We start from the raw sequence: 19,752 nt of genomic DNA, 5'->3' as shown, positions 1-19,752 counted from the left end.
CAGGTAAGCAGGGTTAGAATTGCACTTGCATCCATTCATTTCACTGGGTCTACTCTGAGTAGAAGTAATGTTGGATGCAGCCTTACCCCTTGGATGCCTCTTCAGTCTGAACCAATACTGTTGCAGGTGCCACACAGCACTTTTTCTGCACTTGTAATGAACATTTTAGGGTGGCAGCAGCTACACTTTGGAACTCCCTGCCTATTAAGCAGGCACCTTCACTCATTCTTTTTGGGTCCTGCTGTAAGCAATTTTGTTTAGGCAAGCATGTTAAACCTATTTCATCTCTTCCTAGCTACTGTTGGTTTTTATCATCTTTTGGGTGTTTTTAAACACTTGCTTTTAGCAGTTTTTAAATCAAGAATTTCAATGGTTTATTCCATATTTTTGTAAACTAGTAAGATCTTTTCTTGTAATCAAGCAGTAATAAATTTTGTTAAACAAACAAGCCCACCAGACTGTGTACATGTAATTCATTTAAAGCACATTTTTTACCCTAAGGAATCCAGGGAATTGTAGTTTTGTTTGGGGTGCAGGAAACTAACTGTGTGTGTGTGTGTGTGTGTGTGTGTGTGTGTGTGTGTGTGTATTCAGCAAAGGTCTGGCCCTAACCAGCACCCTGGATGGAGGGCTGCTTGGAAAACCACCATATCTGCCAACTTTCAATTGCATGACAGACGAAAAGGCAGGATATCAATCTACTAAATAAATAGGATACAAATTCAGCAGTCAGCATTACCTGAATTTGCTATCAACCACTTGCGTCAAGACAAGAGCAGAGGATTATATGCACGTTTGCAGCTGCTGCTGGCTTCTGGTCCACTTTTCTATGAAAACCCATTTCCATAATCCCTTTGTCACTACAGAAAACTATTTCCCTGCCTTCCTCATCACGCAAGGTTGCAGCAACCTCTGCCACGTATCTGCCTAACACTGCAACTGCCCCATACATTTCAGCACGGGGGTGGTGCATTCTCACATCAGTTTTATGCTCAGCACGCCGGTCTATTTTTAATTATTTTCTCCTTTTTTTTTTTTTACAAACCTCTTATTAACTCACAACATTAATAATAAATTAGCAATTGTTGATTAAATTAGGGGATGATTGAACGCCATTGCATATTGATTGAAATTTAGCAATGGCTTTATTGAATAAATAAGAATAAACTTAATTGCTTTTTTATTATTTGCTTAAGAATATTAAAAACAAATGAAGACCTACAGCAACAACAAACTCGTGATTTGTGTATTTCTGTCTTAAGTTACTTACATCCTGCCCTAGAAGAAGATGACCACCACCAAGGCAGGGAGGATGCTGTTTGTTTGTTTGTTTGTTTGTTTGTTTTTAATTATTTAAGTGTTTATATTATGCCTTTCCACTAAGAAAGAGATCCAATGATTTTGGCAAACAAAATCAGTTCCAAATAATAAAAACTTTTGAAATCATTTTTTTAAAACCCCACCAAACCATAAAAGACCCATTAAAAATAAAGAAGCAGGGTATCAAACAAACACACAATGGCACTCATTAAAAGGCATATCAAAGAGTCAGCTACACACTGACTACACATCTTAGCTACACATCTTAGGAGAGCCATGATTCATCCAGCTCCATGATCAGGACATCAGCTTATTCATGCAGCAGGTCCCAGGTTCAATCCTCAGCATCTCCAAGTAGGACAGAGAAAGACTCTGGAGAGGTGCTGCCAGTCAATGCACAGCAGCCTTCGCCCACCTGTTGCCCTTCAGATGTGTTGAGCTGCAACTCAGGTCATCCCTGACCCTTCAAAATTCTGGCTGGGGCTGATAGGAGTTCAAAACATTCTGGGCTTCAACAACACTGAGCTACATGGACCACTGTTTGGCTTAGTAAAATGCAGCTTCTTATTTTACTACTTTGCGACCGTCAGAGGGAAGTCCTAGCTTGTGGAGGGAGGGAATTTGATTGCAGTGGTAATTTCATTTATTTATTGATTTATTTCCCACCCTTCACCACATGGTCACAGGACAGGTTGCAACGTATTAGTATACATATCATACTACCAAAGTACACCAATTAATACAAACTCGATTTCAAATGCTGCCAGACATTAACTCCAGGGTCAACTGAGCTGCCAACCAGCGAGAGTGCCATATTGTCCGGAATTCGCTTTGGTTTGCTAGCCTCCTCACCCAGTCCACTACTGATCACAAACACCTGTTCAGAGTGTCGGCTTTCTTACCTGGTTAAGTTAGAAAAGAGAAATAGAGATGGGTGTTATCAATATATTGATGACACTTCCACCCTCTAGTGGTTAATTGATCCCATATGGCTGCAGAGAAGCCTGTATAAGCTTAAGTCTAGCTCTTCCTGGCAAGGGAATTTTCACCCACACGTGTGCCAGCATGTCAAGCACGTGGTCCACCATACAGGTAGCATGAAATGCTCTACCACTGATGTTTTAATTGCCCAACACTGAAGGCTTGAAGATCTTCAAGACCTCCTCCACCTGCTTAGGCAGGGAAGTCTGTTAGGAAGCAGGGTAGGAGGTACAACACAGTCTCTTAAAATTGGATCCATGTTGAACCTGTAGAAGATGGAGCTCATATAAAAGACAGAAACTCTGCTTCCTTGACTCCCTACCTATGCTGATGCTGTGCTGACAGGACACTGAAAAACTATGACTGAGACAGGCCAACCCTTCCTGCAGGCCTGGCCCTACCATTAGACAGAGTGAAGCGACTGCCTCAGGTGGCAGATGCTGAAGACGGTGGCAGTCTTCTGGTTGTTCCTCCTGAGTCTCTAGGTGTTCCCAACTATTGGGGGACAGAACTGCATGTGGCACACAACTTGCCTTGCATCTCCAAAAAGAGTTTGCTGTTCTCAGGTGTGTTAGAGGCACACATTGAAGCAAGCTTCAGTTGCCAATCCAGTCCACTTCTTTAAGTGGAATGTGGAAGTGGATGCCATCCTGTCGTTCACCTCAGTCAGCAAAATGTCTGGGGACGAGCCTACCTGCCAGTCTCACTGTACCATATCTTAATTATGTAGACCAGGTTGGTCCCCTGATTCAGGAACAAGTCCTGGAAGCTAAATTTCCCTTTCACTGACCTGGCATTTAGCACCAGCAATTTCAATGGTCCATTGACAGGGCAACTGAGGTTCCCTTAGATGAGAGGGAGGGACAGTTCTTAAGTATCTATTCAGAATATAATCCTCCCATCACTGTAACATACCCTGCCACTTACGCTGACAACTGGGGCGCCCCCATCCACACTGCCATAGAGACATGCACTAACCAACAAATGATAGAGCGCTTGCTAATAGCAGAATTAAGACAGAAAAGGTTTCAAAAGGTTTCAAATCAATTTCCTATTTAAAGGCCTGCAGTACCAGGAGTGTTAGAGCTGATAACCCTAATTTAAACTGCCAAAGAGCAAAACATATTAACGGCAGCAAAAAAAATTACACGCAATTATTCACTGTCCCCAAACACATCCTGCTTGTGAGCCCAGATCTCACCTGCGCAGAATCACTTCTTTCAGCACCAATAAATCACGCCCCAAATTGTAGCCTGCTCTCACCTGGAATACAGAATTGAGTCCTGCTCTCACAGCCCACTACCTTTGAATAGGGACTATGGCAGGGTGCATTATTTATTTGTGTATTGTTTCTGCAGTCCCAGGGCAACAGCCAGAGGTAACTGAGTGGTCATTCAGGCAGGTGGGGTAGGAAGAAGTAAGCTCTTTGCAGCTGCTCCTTCTCTGGCCAATAGAAGGAGCCATGTTGTGCCCCTTTCGCTGTTCAGCATATTGTTATACGCCACCCCAATCTCCAAAGGGTAATGCAAGAGACTTCAGGGGTTCTGGGTGCTTACCCAGGGCCTGTGTTTCCTTTTGGGAATAAGGCACCGCAGAAACTGTGGTATCTTTATGGTACCTGGTTTATTTACACAGATAGATAACCTGAACCTAGATGGGGAGAGTTCAGAACATTCACATTTCAAGGGGGTTTGCCTTCCTCTGTAAGCATAGCACTGGATTCAAAGAACAGCAAAAAGCCATGCTCTGTGTCTAGGCTAGTCTGGCTCATTAGCAGAAGCTAAACCCAGGAATTTCTGTGCTTGGCACCGTCTAATCAACCCTTGATTAATTCTGACTTTTATGAATTCTAAAGATTATGGGTGCCTTGCACCCACAAAACTCTGGCACCCCAACACATAGCAAACAATGTGTTGAAAGTTACTAGACACAGCACTGTGGGGAGGAAGTTCGACAATTTAAGGGGTGCCACAGAGAAAGTTCTCTCCTGGGCACTGTTACATACACAAAGCCGCCTCTGCAAATCTTTATATATGAAGCGAAGGGGTTTACACCTTTGGCGTGCATACCTGGTGCATAGGCCAATGCCATTGTTGGCATTCATCCAAAGTGTAGACCAGTGAGACAGTAGGCAATAGCTGTACTCCAGAAATTACCAGATGTGGTCTCTGAAACACAAGGATGGGATGCCCTGCCCTCCCCCAATGGTACCCTCTCCTGTCTTATCATGTGCAATTTAACTGCTGGAGTTTGGTTTCTTCCACATATTCCACCCGTAACAGAATGACAATCTCATGGGGCAGGCAGGGAAGGGAAACAAGGCCCCCCACAAATGTACTAAACTTCAAAGAACTCAAGCTTGTAAAGACAAAGATGGCACAGAGCTGTCTGTTTTCCTCCGTAAGTAGAAAATCAGATATTTAAAGAAAAATGTGCTGTCAGAATGCTGTTCAGAAAATGAGATGGTTCCTCCCTTTATAAATTTATTGTATCTCTAATATCAAAGTGCAGGCGATTAAGCTCACACGGTTCCTTTCTCAAAAGAGCAAATAGCAGCTGACAATAATGGTAGGAGAGAAAAACAAGATATTTTTGACTGTTCCTCCCCTCTCTCTTTTTGGTTGCTTTCTTCTGTAATAGAACTCTCTTTATGAATCACTTTATTCTTTTCAATAAGATACTGTCTGCGCAATCAGGGATGATAAATGGCAAATAATTGTAAACCTGATATTGGTTTTCAATATTGAATTTATCATGCTGTCCTCTTAACACATATTAAATACTTTAAAGAATTTATATATTTGTTAGATCATTCTGAGATTCCACCCACTCCCCCCATAAGTAAAATTTATGAGTTTTCTAGTTTGGGGAAATCTAAGGGTTGACAACATCATTAATAACGCTGAATAATGATGCTGGCCCCCTTTATAGCCAATCCCCTTTTACTAATCCAAAGGATCCAAATCAAATAACATATATTAGATTTAGGCGCTGAGACCAAAGGAAACAAAATAAAACGCAGTCCCCCTTTCAAACACACTGTGGCTGACTTTACGCAGAGTTTTTGCTCAAGCAAAAAAACAAGGTCTTCATCTGTATATTTCAGACCAAAGGTGTATAGTCAGGACCATGTGCTGTGGAGATTAAGCACATGAATGAGCATAGGAAATGGCAGTGGAGGCTTGTTCATTAGGGTGAACTGGGCATTGCCCCACCCATCTCAAAAAGCTCCCAGTTAGTCCCCACCTGCCTGCCTTCTTACAAGCAGCCAGGCGGTGGCTCCGCCCATTACTGGCTCTGGCTTTGACTACCCACCTGTCTCCGCTTTCCACCCTGCCAGTTGTGCAGGTACAAGCCACCACGGGGGAAATGTAAGAGGAAGCTATTAGTAATTCCCACAGGCATCTGGTTGGCCACTGTGAAAACAGGATGCTGGACTAGATGGGCCATTGGCATGATCCAGCAGGCTCATCTTATGTTCTCATTCTACCTACCTGGCTGCCTTTCCAGATACTGTTCATGCTCTCTTGTTGAGTGTGAGCTTAAGTGAGACTTTCTTCCCTCTGAAGCACTCGGAACAGGTAACAGAGAATGGTGGCTGTGAAGAGTGATTGTTGAAAGTATAGAGGAGAATCAAAGAAGGCCAGCTGCTGAGGTCTAAGAGAGAGATGCCCTTGAAGAAAGCCCCCGTGGGAAGGTTGTTATCCAGAGCAAAGGATTAGGAATACACCTTCTTCAGCATCTTGGAAGTTCTCAACCTGAATAATAGATTCAGTGATATGCAGAAAGGTAGCAGCCGCCCCCTGCCTCCTGGTTCTACTACTTAATACTATTTTGAAGAAATATAAATTTGAAGGCTGCCCAGTTTAAAGATTTAAAAGCCCTAAGAAGGGAGAGCAGGAGTTTCCCATTTAATTAGCACCTGGCAGCAGACTAAGCAGGCGCACAGATCACCAGGGCTGGATCTAGACACGTCAAAAGAGCGATTCAGTTACATGTTGCGAACTCATAAAGGGAAATCCGGTAGGGAAAGGCAGGACTCCACAGCGCCATCTAGTGTCAAAAGTGTTATATTGCACATACAACACATATAAAACGTTTTTTCTTTACCAATCTAGCTGAGACCTGGTCACAGTCTTGTTCCCTATCTGCTCTTATAAATCAGCATAAGCAAATCTTATGCAAAGGTGTTCTAAGAAGAGTCCTGCTAAATACCTATCTAGTCCAGCACCCTCTTCGCACAGTGACCAATTTGATGCCTATGGGGGAGGCCCATGCGCAGGACAGAGGTGTGACTCTTTCTTTCTGGAGGTGCACTTTATGCTTTTTGTGAGGAGGGATACCTGTGTGTTTCCACACTGACTTCCTGAGCAGGGACGCGGACTTATAAAAAATATTGGGGGGCCCCGGGAAAGCTCATGAATAATAAATAAGCTCATGAATATGCAAATAAAGTGGCGCCGCCTCCTCGTGAGCGAATAGGGGAGAGCGTGCTGCGCCTATTAATCAGCTCCAAAGGAAATTGGGCGGAGCTTTTGCTCGGGAGGGAGGGCAGGAGGCATGCAGCCTGCCCCTACCTGTGCATTTTGGGCTGGGGGAGGGGCGGCGATGGCGCTCTGCTGGAGGGGCGCCGGAGATTATTGGGGGGGCGGAGCCCCCCCAAACGAATTTTTGAGGGGGCTCGGGCCCCCTCAAGCCCCATGGAGTCGGCGCCTATGTTCCTGAGAAACCTTTTAGCCTTTTGAGTCTGACCTCAGTGTTTCCGCCAACACCCGCCCCCCCCAATCAGCCTGCCTCAGATTAAGACTCTGACAGACTCCCTGAGCAAAGCCATGACAGTTGAAGATATTCAAGTCATGCCCTGAAAATAACAATAGTTTTACTCACTGCCTAGCATTGAAGATTCATTCCTGGAGCTTGGAAACTTGCAGAACTGGTCAGGCTTCAGGGTCCCATTCAGTGGGGTGCAATTGGTGGATGGGCCAGGCCTGATGCTAATGCCTAATCAACTGAGCAGAACTGATTCTGCTTCAGAGGGTCTCCACCTTCTTGAAACTTTGCTCTGCATCTGTCTCCAGCTCCACCTTCCAGGCGTAGGTTTCCATATGTCCCCAGGGCCCAGCAAATGCAAACTAAGTGGGGAAAAGGCAGGAGAATTTCACATTTTTTGTGGCAGCTAAAGAAACAAGGGTCCCCTGGCAGTTGGTCAACTGGGACATTTTGGGGTTCACTTCCCCCTCTCTCGGGAACAGCTGCTGCTCCACTTACCTTGTCACTTTTGTCAAAGTCTTTAAACTACATGTTTTGAGTTTTATATAAGAAGCAGCTGCATTTAGACGGTTTCGAAGCATGCTTCCTCCTCCTACACACAGAGAGAAGAGCAGATTGCCTGCTCTTGAAAGCAGACAGGTTGCTTGAAAAGAAGAAGCATGTGAGAATAGTCTGAGGCTGCCTGTGTCAGAACAATGGTTCATGGTTACCTTTATTTTTGGTAAGTTCTTTTTTCTTCTCTTTATTTTCTTTTTGCTCCTCCAGGGCGCCATCCTCTGTGGATCTCTGGTCCGACTGTGGATTCTATGTGACCCCCTGGTTCTGCCCATCCTCCCTTTCAATCTGCTTGCCCTGAGACAGAAGGTGCGAAGGGGAGCTGCCAGGTAAACCATCTGTCTTCATTATGAAGTGCAATGGATTCCAGTGTGGTGCTTTTCCTCTGTAGAAGAATATGCCACTGGGAAAAAAGATCTACATGGGGCGGGAGGGGGGGGAGATTGTTCTAACTGTATGCAAAATTATCACAGAGTTTATAACAAGGGAGGTGAAGGGGATTTCAAGTGATCTGGAAGTGTAAAGGTAAAGGACCCCTGGATGGTCAAATCCAGCCAAAGGCGACTATGGGGTTGCGGCGCTCATTTTGCTGTCAGTCGGCGATTGTCTGCAGACAGCTTTCTGTCTCATGTGGCCAGCATGACTAAACCACTTCTGGCACAACGGAACACTGTGATGGAAGCCAGAGCACATGGAAATGCCATTTACCTTCCCGCCACAGTGGTACCTATTTATCTACTTGCACTGGCATGCTTTTGAACTGCTAGGTTGGCAGGAGCTGGGACAGAGCAATGGGAGCTCACCTCCTCACACGGTTTCGAACTGCCAATCGGTAAGCTCTAGAGCAGGCATGGCCAAACTTGGCTCTCCAGCTGTTTTAGGACTACAATTCCCATCATCCCTGACCACTGGTCCTGTTAGCTAGGGATGGTGGGAGTTGTAGTCCCAAAACAGCTGAAGGGCCAAGTTTGGCCATGCCTGCCCCAAAGGCTCGGTGAAAGGGCCGCAGCTTAAGGGGAAGTGCTGTGGTTCAGTGGTAACAGAGTATTCGCTGTGCATGCAGGGGGTTCCAGGTACAATCCCAGGCATCTCCAGGAAGGAAAGTACCCTGCCTAAAACCCTAGAGAGCTACTGCCAGTGTAGCCAATACACTGAGTTAGAGGGACAATGGTCTGTTTCAGTATAAGGCACCTTCCTGGTGGTGGTCTCATATTTATTTATTAGATTTCTTATTTCACCATAAGATGGGTTTCATAATCGTAAAATTAAAAACAAGTAAAGCAATTCCAAACAAATGCAGCACAATATAAGCTAAGCAAAACAGAAGAGGTGGGTCGCCCGATAATACCTTTACTGTCAAACGTCAGGTTAGAAAGCACACAGTGGAAAGTGGGTAACAAAAGTGCTAGGTGCATCTTTGTGGAGTGGAGGTTCCACAGTTTAGGAGCTGCCACAGAAAAAGCCCTCTCCTTCTCATAGGTCCTTGCCTTTTCTGCATTCTCCTTGTTTTCAGACCCTGTGGTGTAATTTTGCCTACCTTATTTCCTTCCAAAAGGCCTAAATTATTTGAAAACCTAGATCTTGGGGAAATGATAAATTATTCTATGTATGAAAAATTGTTTATATAATTCATTTGCATTACTTATCCCAATGGCAGAATGTGTGTGTGTGTGCATGAATGTGTGCCTGCATGTATCCCTTCCACTTAATGTTCAATGGGACAATAAAGCATGAGAATAAAATCAGCCTCAAATAAATCTGACTTCCTTTTAGGTCAGTGTTCCAGACTTCCCGCAGCTGTTTAAATGAAAATAGCTGTTCCTAATGCAAGATCAATGGAGGGGGAGATTGTTTGAATGCACCCAGCTTCTACAGAGAAAGTCCAAAGTGAGGGACAGAAACCAGAGATGGGAATTCACTAATTGCCCTGCAGAGACATTGTGGTGCCCTGGCTAGTCTGGACATGGGAGATGCAGCTGATTTGCATGGATTCTGGCAAACCACTACCTCTCCCTCCCACAGCCTTTGTGAAGATAAAAAGAGATGATGATATACTATAATCTGCTCTAGACTCTTGAGATAACATTCAAAGGAAATCTAAATATAGTCAGGTAGAGTACCTTGGTAGCAGGTAAATGAAGATTACGGTCTCAGGAGAATAAATTCCACTGCTGCTAGTTTGCATTATTGAGGCAGGTCGGGAGGAGAAAACATCAGGGCTGCAGGCCGACAGACACCTTTGTACTTTGAGAAAACAGCAATATCTTTACCGCAAAGCTCTTCCTGTTTTGCATTTGCATTGCTCGACATCAGTGCTGAACAATAATAAAAGCTGACTCACAAAAGTAAAGACCACAAGAAAATCCTGCAAGAACATAATGGAAATGTTGTTGTTATGGACTTTTGTGAGCATAAACAGTTTTCAAAATGAAATTGTCAAGGCTGGAATTTGCTATGCTCTCAAAAGTAAAGTCATTTTAATATTCAAGAGGACCTCAACCAGTATGGATTTCTGCTACCTTCTCCAGCCTTGTGTTTTGCAATTTCCATTTTTTTAATTATCTGACACATGGGGAGCCACGCAGTGGAGAACAGGGTGAGTGGGGAGGAGAAAAAGACAACTCAATAGGATGAAGGGAAACAAAAGATGGAGGAACGTTCTTAAAATCCTTGTAAGGTAAGCCACAGAGTGAAAAAGGCAAGCAAAATATATTTGGGAAGCAGGACTCTTGCACAGCTCCCATTTATTTCAACAGGACTTGTGCAGCTGAGGATTTCACACTTCTGTTTCTTTGTTTAAAATAATTTATGTTCTGTTCAGAATTAAATCACTCCTTAGTTGATTTAATTAATTGTTTCATCTTGATATCATTACTCCAGTATAAATACCACCCTTTCAGTTTGTTGTTGGCCACTGACAGGGTATGATCACAAACAATGTTTTTACTCAGCATAAGTAAACTGTAATAAAAGGAAGGATGCTCTTACATGTTTTTAACATGTTTATGGAAGGTGTCATGGGCTTTGAAGATGCTCAAACTCAGGATTAAAGGGGGAGACACGATAAGAGGAAGGCACGCTAGGCAAACCCTCACCATGATCAACTCCCATCCAGAAACCTATGTTCCCACTGTGGAAGGACGTGTAGATCCAGAATTGGCCTCCACAGTCACTTACGAACCCACTGTTAAAACCATGTTTATAGAAGTTTATAGAATCTTACTCAGCTATGAGTGATCACCAAAGAAGACGACGACAATGAAAGAATAGCTTTTCAAGAGGATGAAATGTCATGACCTTGGGGTCAGATTCACCTCCTTTGGGAAATGGGATTCAGAGTGGGAGAGGGAACTGCCCTCTGATCAGTTCCAGAAGCCCCTAACCTACTGAAAGCACTTCTGCAAGTAGAATCTGTGGACCCAGTTCCCCTCTGACCTGAAGACCCTCATCTGACTCCAAGGGCTCCATCACAGGAGTCCCAGAGTCTCACTCACCTTGTCGGATTCAAAGGTTGCTAGAGAAATCTAGGCCCCTTGAAGTGAAGGCAGAGCTAACTACTGAGAGGGAGCTGAGAGAGAACTGGTGCTGAAGCAACATCTGAGCAGTCCCTGAGCCCTGCATGGAGCTGTCCAAGGAACTGTCTTGCCTCTGCTTGTTCTGCCTTGCCTCTGCTTGAGATTGATGCTTGAATGAATGTGTTGAATCTCAGCTTTACTCCAAACACTGCATTTCCTGTGCATGATAGTGGCATTTTGCTGATGTGCTGTAAAGCAATCATACACATGTCCTCTGGATTTTTAATGTGCAGTCTATTAAATTATTACCAAATGGTGTAAAGCCCATTTTGTTTTACAAATGAAATACAGACTGAAGAGAACAGAATCCTGCACTGACAGCTGATGGGCAATGCACCAGGATGAGCTTGAAGATTTGGCTGCCATCCTGCCAAAAACACTCAGATCAATGGATAACCTCCGGCAAGTCATTTGACCTTCATGTGCCTTTGCCAGTTCAACCAGGAGTCTGCAAAAAAACTCAGAGCACCTTGGTGTAATGCCGATCGTCTTTCTGCATGAGCAAACGCCTTCTGTAAAAATACAAGCAGGATGACACAGTTCATTCCTTCCTTTTCTTGAGTGATCAGCAAATAAATCTATCAACTTGCTTCTGTAAGCTTCATCCTCGTGATGGGTGACTGCATCATAGTTTTCACCGGCATGCTTAGAGGTTTGTCAGCATAAACTATGTTTTTATGCCTCTCTGGAAGAAAACACAAAGAACAGATGGAGGCTGTATGTACTGTGCAAAAATAAAAAAATATTCACCACGAAAATCCAAATTCTGCAAATGAGATGCACATGTAGAATTAGTCATATTGACATGCATTTGTTTTGCATAACTTACTATTTATCCACGAAGCGGGTTTTGAAAGGAATTGGGAGATGGTTTAGAATGGGCTTAGAAAAGAGATGAGATAGATATAAGGTTCTAGCCGACCGTCTCTGCTTAAAGTACACCAATTAAAGTTAATGTGCCAAAGTAAGTAATGGTCTTTAATTTCAATGGGTCTACTCTGAGTATGACTAACACTGGATTCAACTTGGAGATGGGTGAGGCAAAGGAAGAACAGCAGCCAGCATTAGCAGAGGGATAATGAACTATCCAGGGTGCTGAAGCACAGTGCATTAACTACACCATGGAAAAAGCAGCAGTTCACACATATAACCAACAGTGCATGAGAGTTGTCCTCACCCCTACCCATAGTTACACGTTTTGTCAGCCAAGAGCCTTCAGGTGTTGCATTTTTAAAAAAATAAGAAATCACACAAATGCAATTCCCCATTCACTCTCCATTTTACACCAAGCCACCACAATTTAACTATTCCATGCCAACCAAGAGTGATTTATGTGTTATAGCTGTTATAAATTATTTTATTTTAAAAGCTTGCTCATTGCTTTCTCTCTTTTTTTTTCTAGGGTCCTTGAAATAATTTTTTCTATTTCTATAGTCTTAGATAAAGAGGCATGAATATCACCTGCCATTCAGATTTTATTTTATTTGCTCCTGTAGTTTATAATGCTCATTTCACTATGGTTTCCCATAAAAGCAAGTTATAGCTTCTAAGGTATTAAGGACAGCATTAAAAAAGGCTGTAACTTGGAAGGAGAGGGTAGCCTTGTACTGAAATCTGAGGAGTGTTTCATTGTGCTCATTACCAAAACATCAGCAGAAGAGGGGGAATCTGGGTTTCACATCTAGTTCAGGTAGGCCCATATTTGACCAACAGTACAACGGAGAAGTTACAAAATTTAAAGGTCTGCACCCCCATTCCTGACAGGCTGGGCCATGGCTATTTCCCGAATAGGATTGGTTGCTTTGGTGTGTATTTAAAAGTCCACCTACAAATGGAAGAATGCTCCTTTGCCCTCACATTCTTGAGCTGTGATGCTGAGGTGAAATTGATGGATTCCTTTTTAGCCACCGATCATGAGAAATTAAATGAGGAGGCAATCGACCTCCATTGAACTCTTTCCAGTTGTCATTTGCGGTACAAATGAGATAAGAAGAGTTTTCCTTAGAGGCTCAAGGATGTGCATTAAAATTGAAGAGAGAAAGGTCCCGGGGGGGCGGGTGTGATAATCAACCAGCACTTTCTCCTCCTAACTAAGGTGGACCTAATTCTGAAGTGGTTTACATGAATAGTCAGGCATTGCCTGGAAAAAGGTAAAGGCCCTTGTTGGGAGATACATGAGTTAAAGCACACTAGGTAAAGGTAAAGGTACCCCTGCCCGTACGGGCCAGTCTTGACAGACTCTGGGGTTGTGCGCCCATCTCACTTAAGAGGCCAGGGGCCAGCGCTGTCCGGAGACACTTCCGGGTCACGTGGCCAGCGTGACATCGCTGCTCTGGTGAGCCAGAGCCGCACACGGAAACGCCGTTTACCTTCCCGCTGGTAAGCGGTCCCTATTTATCTACTTGCACCCGGAGGTGCTTTCGAACTGCTAGGTTGGCAGGCGCTGGGACCGAGCAGCGGGAGCGCACCCCGCCGCAGGGATTCGAACCGCCGACCTTTCGATCGGCAAGTCCTAGGCGCTGAGGCTTTAACCCACAGCGCCACCTGCGTCCCTTAAAGCACACTATCTGGATTCATTTCCCATATTATAGCCAGTCCATCCACCCAAGTTGTTGGCTGCTGTGTTTGGAACAACTGAGGTACAAAGGCTGTGAGGGCCAGTGGGACATAGTAGTTTGACTAGAACAGGAAAGATTCTGATTCCAATTCCTGCTCAGCCCCAATGCTCACAGAGCAGTCTTGGACCAAGCACCTTCTCTGAGCCAAATCTACCAAACAAGGTTGTTGTGTGGAATAAATGAGGGGATTAGAACCACATACACTACCCTGGACTACTTAGGAGAAAGAGATTTTTTTTAAAAAAATCCAATAAAAATAAAAGCTCCATCCATGCAGTGCCTCCAACATTCTGATTTGCTGTTGGTAATAGAAGAAAGTAATATTAAACCATCTATCAAACTTCCTGATCTTAATGGCCGTTTGTGAAACTAAATTTTTTAAAAAATCAACAGCTCAGTTCCAGACAGTTTACTCAGAAGTAGGTCCTATTTAATGCAATGGAGTTTATCCTCTAGCACATGTGCATAGAACTGGAGCTTAAGGCTGCAATTCTATGCAGACTTAGCTATGCCCAAGACCATTGATTTCCAAGGGCTTAAGCATGTGTCAGGCTGCAATTAAAATGAAAGTAATATGCAGCTTGGTTTGACAGCAAAACAATTTAATCCAGAGATAAAGTGTAAAGTTGACTCTTAAACACATGGCAGCAAAAACAAAGAACTATGGAAAGAAAGATATTTCTATACAACCAGTAATGTTCATAAGCTGGTCTTGTAATTTCATGTTCCACTACTTGAATCCTTCCAATAAATTGAGGGATTTGTTTACATTGTTGTTTTGTAGGGAAACACTTAATTTCTTGTTTATTTTGAAGACAATCTGCTTATGTTGTTATAACGGACTTCAGTGGATTTGTGTCTGTTGCATCTGGGCAAAGGAAACTCCCCATCATATAGCTTATCTTTACTGTATTAGTGAAACAGTGACTCCTAGTGACAAAAATGGAAAATGCATCCTGATGGCTTGCAGACAGGTACCAGGACATTCTGCTAAATTATCTTCAGAGCAAAGGGTTCTTGGATTTCCAGAATTGGGGTTTGTGAATCTTTGGCTGAAATCCTAAAACACTTACCTTGGAGTAAGCCTCACTAAACTCAGTGCATTGTGCATTGCACAATTCCTAAAATCTTCGTTTCAACCCTGAAACCAACCAGAGCAGTTCCTTTTGCCGTTGGCAACATGTTTCTGGAGACTAGATGCATTTGGTTGTTTTAATTTTCCATATGTGATGAAAGGCATTAGTCTTGCCTGATGGAGAGAGGTTGGGAGGGGAACTTCTGTAATACGTGGATGACATAAAGTGCAACAGAGTTGTCATTAAAATGTCAAAAGATGATACATTACAGCTGTATTTATGTGGGAAAGCGGTGTTGTGTATATCTATGTCAATTTATTTCTCTTCTTTATTTAATAATTGATAACGGCTCTGGCATGCCACCCAAAATCAAGATACTAATCAAGTAAAAAATGAGTGTTTTGTCTACTCCCGTCTCCTCTGAGCTAGACAGCTAGCTGCAATGTCAGTCTCCTGCTTCCATTTTTGAACAACTAACAGATCCAATTCTCAAGTTAATCCTGATGGGTTGGGACAAGATCACTCCTAAAACCACCTCTGCCAGGGGACCAAATCAGTCTTCAATTCTTTCCCTTTTGAACTCTGTTTGCCTAACAGGATCCAATGAACTTCGAAAACTTATTTTCAGATGCTCCTAATAAAGAGATTGCCTGTTAATGGATTTCTTCTTTATTTAAATAGACCAGAACTGCTGCCTCTGGCTTTTAGTCACTTTGGTTTTGTGCACTGCACTGGATTTATAAATTTATGAATGAATGTCTTGATTTATACGTTAATTTTCCCCACCACCTCTTTTTTTTCCCTCAATAGCTTGCTTTATCATTACCTGCCACCTCGGAGGCCTTGATTTTTGCAGAGAAATGCAAGGCTGGCAAAATACCAGCCACCGTCTCTCAGCCTAACGCGCCGCACAGGGTTGTTGTTGAAATTTAAGTGGAGGGAGGAGAACTGAAGTAGGTCACTTTCAGTCCCTTACAGAAAAGGCTTGGTAGAAACGTAATGTGTGGTAACTTAATTATTCTCAGAGTAGACCTATGAGGAGGAATGGGGCGAAATTAACCATGCCCATTAACAAGCAGCCCTGTTTAGGGAAGTTTTTAAAGTTTGATATTTTATCACATTTTTCTTCTTCTACTGGGAGCCGTCCAGAGTGGCTGGGGAAACCCAGCCAGATGGGCGGGGGTATTATTATTATTACTCTATTCTGACGATGGGGTTTACTAAACTGCCCAAGGCCTGTAACCGTGAGGGTGGAAAAGCGACGGGACGCAAATCCACCCTCACGAGGTTCCTTCGCCTGCCCCCTCACCAAAGCAAACGGCCTCATCCCCTCAGGGAATTTCTCCCCGCAGGAAAACATGCCCGCCATTTTAAGGCGGCTCCGCCCCTTTCTGGTCTCGCGCCGCGGCCCCGCCTCCCTGTTTCTCTCAGAGGTGGCCCCGCCTCTTCTTTCCAGCCTCCTCGTTTGCCCCTAGCCCGCCTCCACGTTCCTCTCAGGACGCGCGGCGGCGGCGGCGAATCAGGGCGGTGGGACGGCGCAGCTCGGCCGTTTGGAGGTGTGGCTTTTCCGCTCGAGCCCGCTCCCCGCAGGCTCTCTCTCTCTCTCTCTCTCTCTCTCGCGCGCGCCCCTCCCTCCCTCTCCAGATGCAGCGGACGGAGAAGGTGCTCCAGCTGCGGGGCCTACTGGGCCGCTCCGTGCGGGTGGTGCGCGAGCATTACCTGAGGCCCGACGTGCCTTGCGGCAGCGCCCTCTGCCGGGCGAACTGTCCCCGCGGTAGGTGGGCGGGGCGAAGGAGGGTGGGCGGGGCACCGGTCTGTAAGCTGAAAGGAGGTGGGGCTTGGTCATTGGGGCGGAGCGTGGTGTCATGTTTGGGGGGGCAGGGAGGGAAAATGTCTATCCAAGGCTCAGGCCTGAATTGGTATTTTTTAATTATTATTTATTACATTTATATTTCACTTTTCCTCCAAGGAGCTCTGCATGAGGCTCTCCCTCCCCATTTTGTCTTAACAGCAACCCTGTGAGGCAGGTTTTTGCTGAGAGACTCAAGGTCACACAGTGAGTTTCATGGCTGAGCAGGAATTTGAACCCTGTCCTCCTAAACTACACCAAACTGGCTAATGCAGGAAAAGAGGTCACTGGGTATATGCAGAGTGTTTTCCTTGCCCCCTATTGAGCAGAGCAGGAAAGTGTTTGGCGTTTTATTATGGTTTTATATGTGTTGGAAGCCGCCCAGAGTGGCTGGGACAACCCAGCCAGATAGGCAGGGTATTATATAAAATTATTGTTATTATTATTATTAAGGAAGGGTTCAACTTTAGTAGATGTGAATGGGAAAAGGAGTGGGGGTGCTTCTGTGTAAGACACACACAACTGCTTATTCTACATGCACATACATGAATGGCCAGAGCTCCATAGAATCATAGAGTTGGAAGAGACCACAAGGGCCATCGAGTCCAACCCCCTGCCAAGCAGGAAACACCATCAGAGCACTCCTGACATATGGTTGTCAAGCCTCTGCTTAAAGACCTCCAAAGAAGGAGACTCCACCACACTCCTTGGCAGCAAATTCCACTGTGTTGAGGGCCTGACATTTCCAAGTAGCTTTGGGAAAGGCTTCCTGTCTGAAACCTGAAAGAGTTTGGGCAGTACTGAGCTAGATTGACCAAATATCTGACTTAGTATAATCTTCTTGCATTTGTATATTTCAGTTCCATGCACGTGGCTTAGTTGTCCCTCTGTGGGCATTCGCTAGGGTGGGAGGAAGGCGTCTGTGGTGCTTTATTTCATTTCATTTAGGAAGCGGTAGAGTGCCAATTCCAACAGAACTCATGAGTACATAACTGGGGATGTGGTAGTTGTCCGGGATAAATAAAACAGGAGGAGAGGAATATGATTGTCAACATATACACACACAATTATACTACTAGAACAGGGGCAGCTGATGTGGTGGCCTCTGGATGTTTGGAACTACAACTCTCAGGATCTCTGACTATTGCCACGTTGGCAGATTCTAGAATTGGGAGGGCACCACATTGGCTATCCTAGTAAGTAGAACATAAGAACCACCCTGCAGGATGCCTTGGAAGTCTACAGACAAACTGGACCCCTTGTCCATGGATGTTCCATGGAGCCATTGTGACTCCTCACATCAACTGTAGTAGCACTCTTAAGCAGCTCCTGTGCCTTTCAGTGGGATTGGTTTTGGACATCATGTTGGTGCTAAAGAAGCACAGCCCAAACAAGCAGGAGGAAGGATTTGTTTATTTATTTATATCCTGCTTCTCTGGGCAATGCAAAGTAATTCACAAATATAACCAAGGTGGTTACATTTACTAAATACATTTACTAAACAACAGCATAAAGAATCCTCGTAAAAACAAACATCAAACAAGGCAGCAATAAACAAAACAAAAAAAATCCCAATCCAGACCACCAAAGAGAAAACCCAAAGCAATGATTGTTTTAAAACTCCAGGCCTGGTCCAGCATTTAAAACCAGCAATAAGATCTTTTATTATCCACTAAAAAGGAAACCAATTGTACATACCACCAAACTTGGGAGAGGGACATCACAGAAAAAGGCTCTGTCTTTTGTGCCTGGGAATTTGCTTGAGCTTAATGGCAGGGCTTCCAAATGGGGCCCCTGTAGATGAACTTCGGTCCCAGGCAGATTCACACAACTGCAGGCAGTCCTTTGAATAACTGCTTCCAAACTTCTGGAGCTTTAAAGGGTAACCACCAGCACTTTAAATTGGGCCCAGAAATACATAAGCGCCCAGTGTAGCTGGTACAGAATGAGTATTAGGCGCTCCAGCTGCTTGGCCCTCAAAACACCTGGGCAGCTGAATTTTACACCTGTTGTAGCTTCTGAACCATCTTCAAATGCAGTCCCATGTAGAGTGCATTATAGTAGTCTAATCTAGACATAACCAGGGCATGAATGAGGCAAGGTTTGCTTTCTTGATATGGGATTGAAGCTGGCAAATCAGGCAAAGGTGATAAAAAACTGCTGGTAACATATGGCACCTATGTCTCTAGTGATAGCACTAGATCCAGGAGCACACCCCAGCCCAAAGTTCAGACTTGGTCTTTCTGGGGGAATGCATCCCTATCCAGTACTGGGCACACAGCTCTCTCCAGATCAACAGATTTTCTCTCCCACAGTATTTCCATCTTGTCTGATTAAGTTTCTAGACAAACACAATCCATTGATTGAATCAGACTGTACCTATCTGCCCATTGTAATTTTTATCATAGGAATGAATCATTGGATGTTCCAAGAATAAAACTTGTAATTTGCGACTCTTCCGGTACGAATTTAGGGATTCTTGTATATTTTTTGAGGCTTGTTGCTAACTTTGTTATAGCAAGTGGGTGTTAGAAAATCAGAAAGGCTGTGTAGCAATGCACTGAGGATCCAACATCTCTCTTACATTATTCTCCATCAGAATTTAAGGTCAAATGGTTTATACCAAGTAGAATAAACCCTTTTGCCCTTTCCCCTGAAAGTAAATTGATTAGTAGCCTTTACTTTGCAGCAGCATATGCCTTTACTATTCAAATAAGGTTTCTGTCCTTGTTGCCAGGTTGTTACTGCAACGTGCCCTCTTTTTGACCTCAATCACCATTCATAAAGTGAGAAAGAACTTAATGCCATCTAGGACTATCTGTCCATTAGAAGGATGGATTTGAGGCCCTCTGGGACCGTATAATTTTTAGTATGTACAGAGCAGCTTTCGCCAACCTGTTAGCGTCCAGATGTTATGAACTACAACCCTCATCAGCCTGCTGGGAGTTGTAATCCAAAAATCTGGAGGCCAAGAGGTGGACGAAGGGTGGTGCAGAGTAAAATTAGTG

At 44.2% G+C, this 19,752-nt stretch overlaps 1 protein-coding gene and 2 long non-coding RNA genes across 10 annotated transcripts in view; 1 reads left to right on the top strand and 2 right to left on the bottom strand.

Moving 5' to 3' along the window:
• Nucleotides 1–1,957: 1,957 nt before the first annotated feature.
• On the bottom strand, nt 1,958–6,666 carry LOC309357001. Its single transcript, XR_014163007.1, has 2 exons — nt 4,371–6,666; nt 1,958–2,222 (listed from the first exon to the last, which is right to left on the bottom strand). It is a non-coding gene; the product is annotated as an uncharacterized lncRNA (long non-coding RNA).
• Nucleotides 6,667–7,025: 359 nt separating this feature from the next.
• Nucleotides 7,026–16,680, bottom strand: LOC309356933. Of its 7 annotated transcripts, none has more exons than XR_014162907.1 (3): nt 16,615–16,680; nt 9,747–11,886; nt 7,026–8,011 (listed from the first exon to the last, which is right to left on the bottom strand). It is a non-coding gene; the product is annotated as an uncharacterized lncRNA (long non-coding RNA). The 7 variants fall into 7 exon arrangements; XR_014162908.1 differs by lacking the exon at nt 16,615–16,680 and adding an exon at nt 16,365–16,472; XR_014162909.1 differs by lacking the exon at nt 16,615–16,680 and adding an exon at nt 16,205–16,324.
• Nucleotides 16,384–19,752, top strand: part of DIS3L (DIS3 like exosome 3'-5' exoribonuclease) — a 21,991-nt gene continuing 18,622 nt past the window's right edge. The window contains exon 1 of one of the 2 annotated variants that reach the window (XM_081888476.1): nt 16,384–16,451. Coding sequence is in view for 1 of the 2 variants with exons in the window: in XM_081888474.1 (XP_081744600.1) it covers nt 16,540–16,669 (130 nt within the window). In the remaining variant the exon portion in view is untranslated. Of the gene's footprint in view, nt 16,452–16,488; nt 16,670–19,752 lie in introns of those variants that run through there. The other variant, XM_081888474.1, reaches the window with a different exon arrangement.

Source organism: Podarcis melisellensis (assembly GCF_964234715.1).
Source record: "Podarcis melisellensis genome assembly, chromosome: 14".
In the NCBI taxonomy this organism is placed as follows: domain Eukaryota; kingdom Metazoa; phylum Chordata; class Lepidosauria; order Squamata; family Lacertidae; genus Podarcis; species Podarcis melisellensis.
This window is presented reverse-complemented; position numbering and strand designations above follow the sequence as displayed.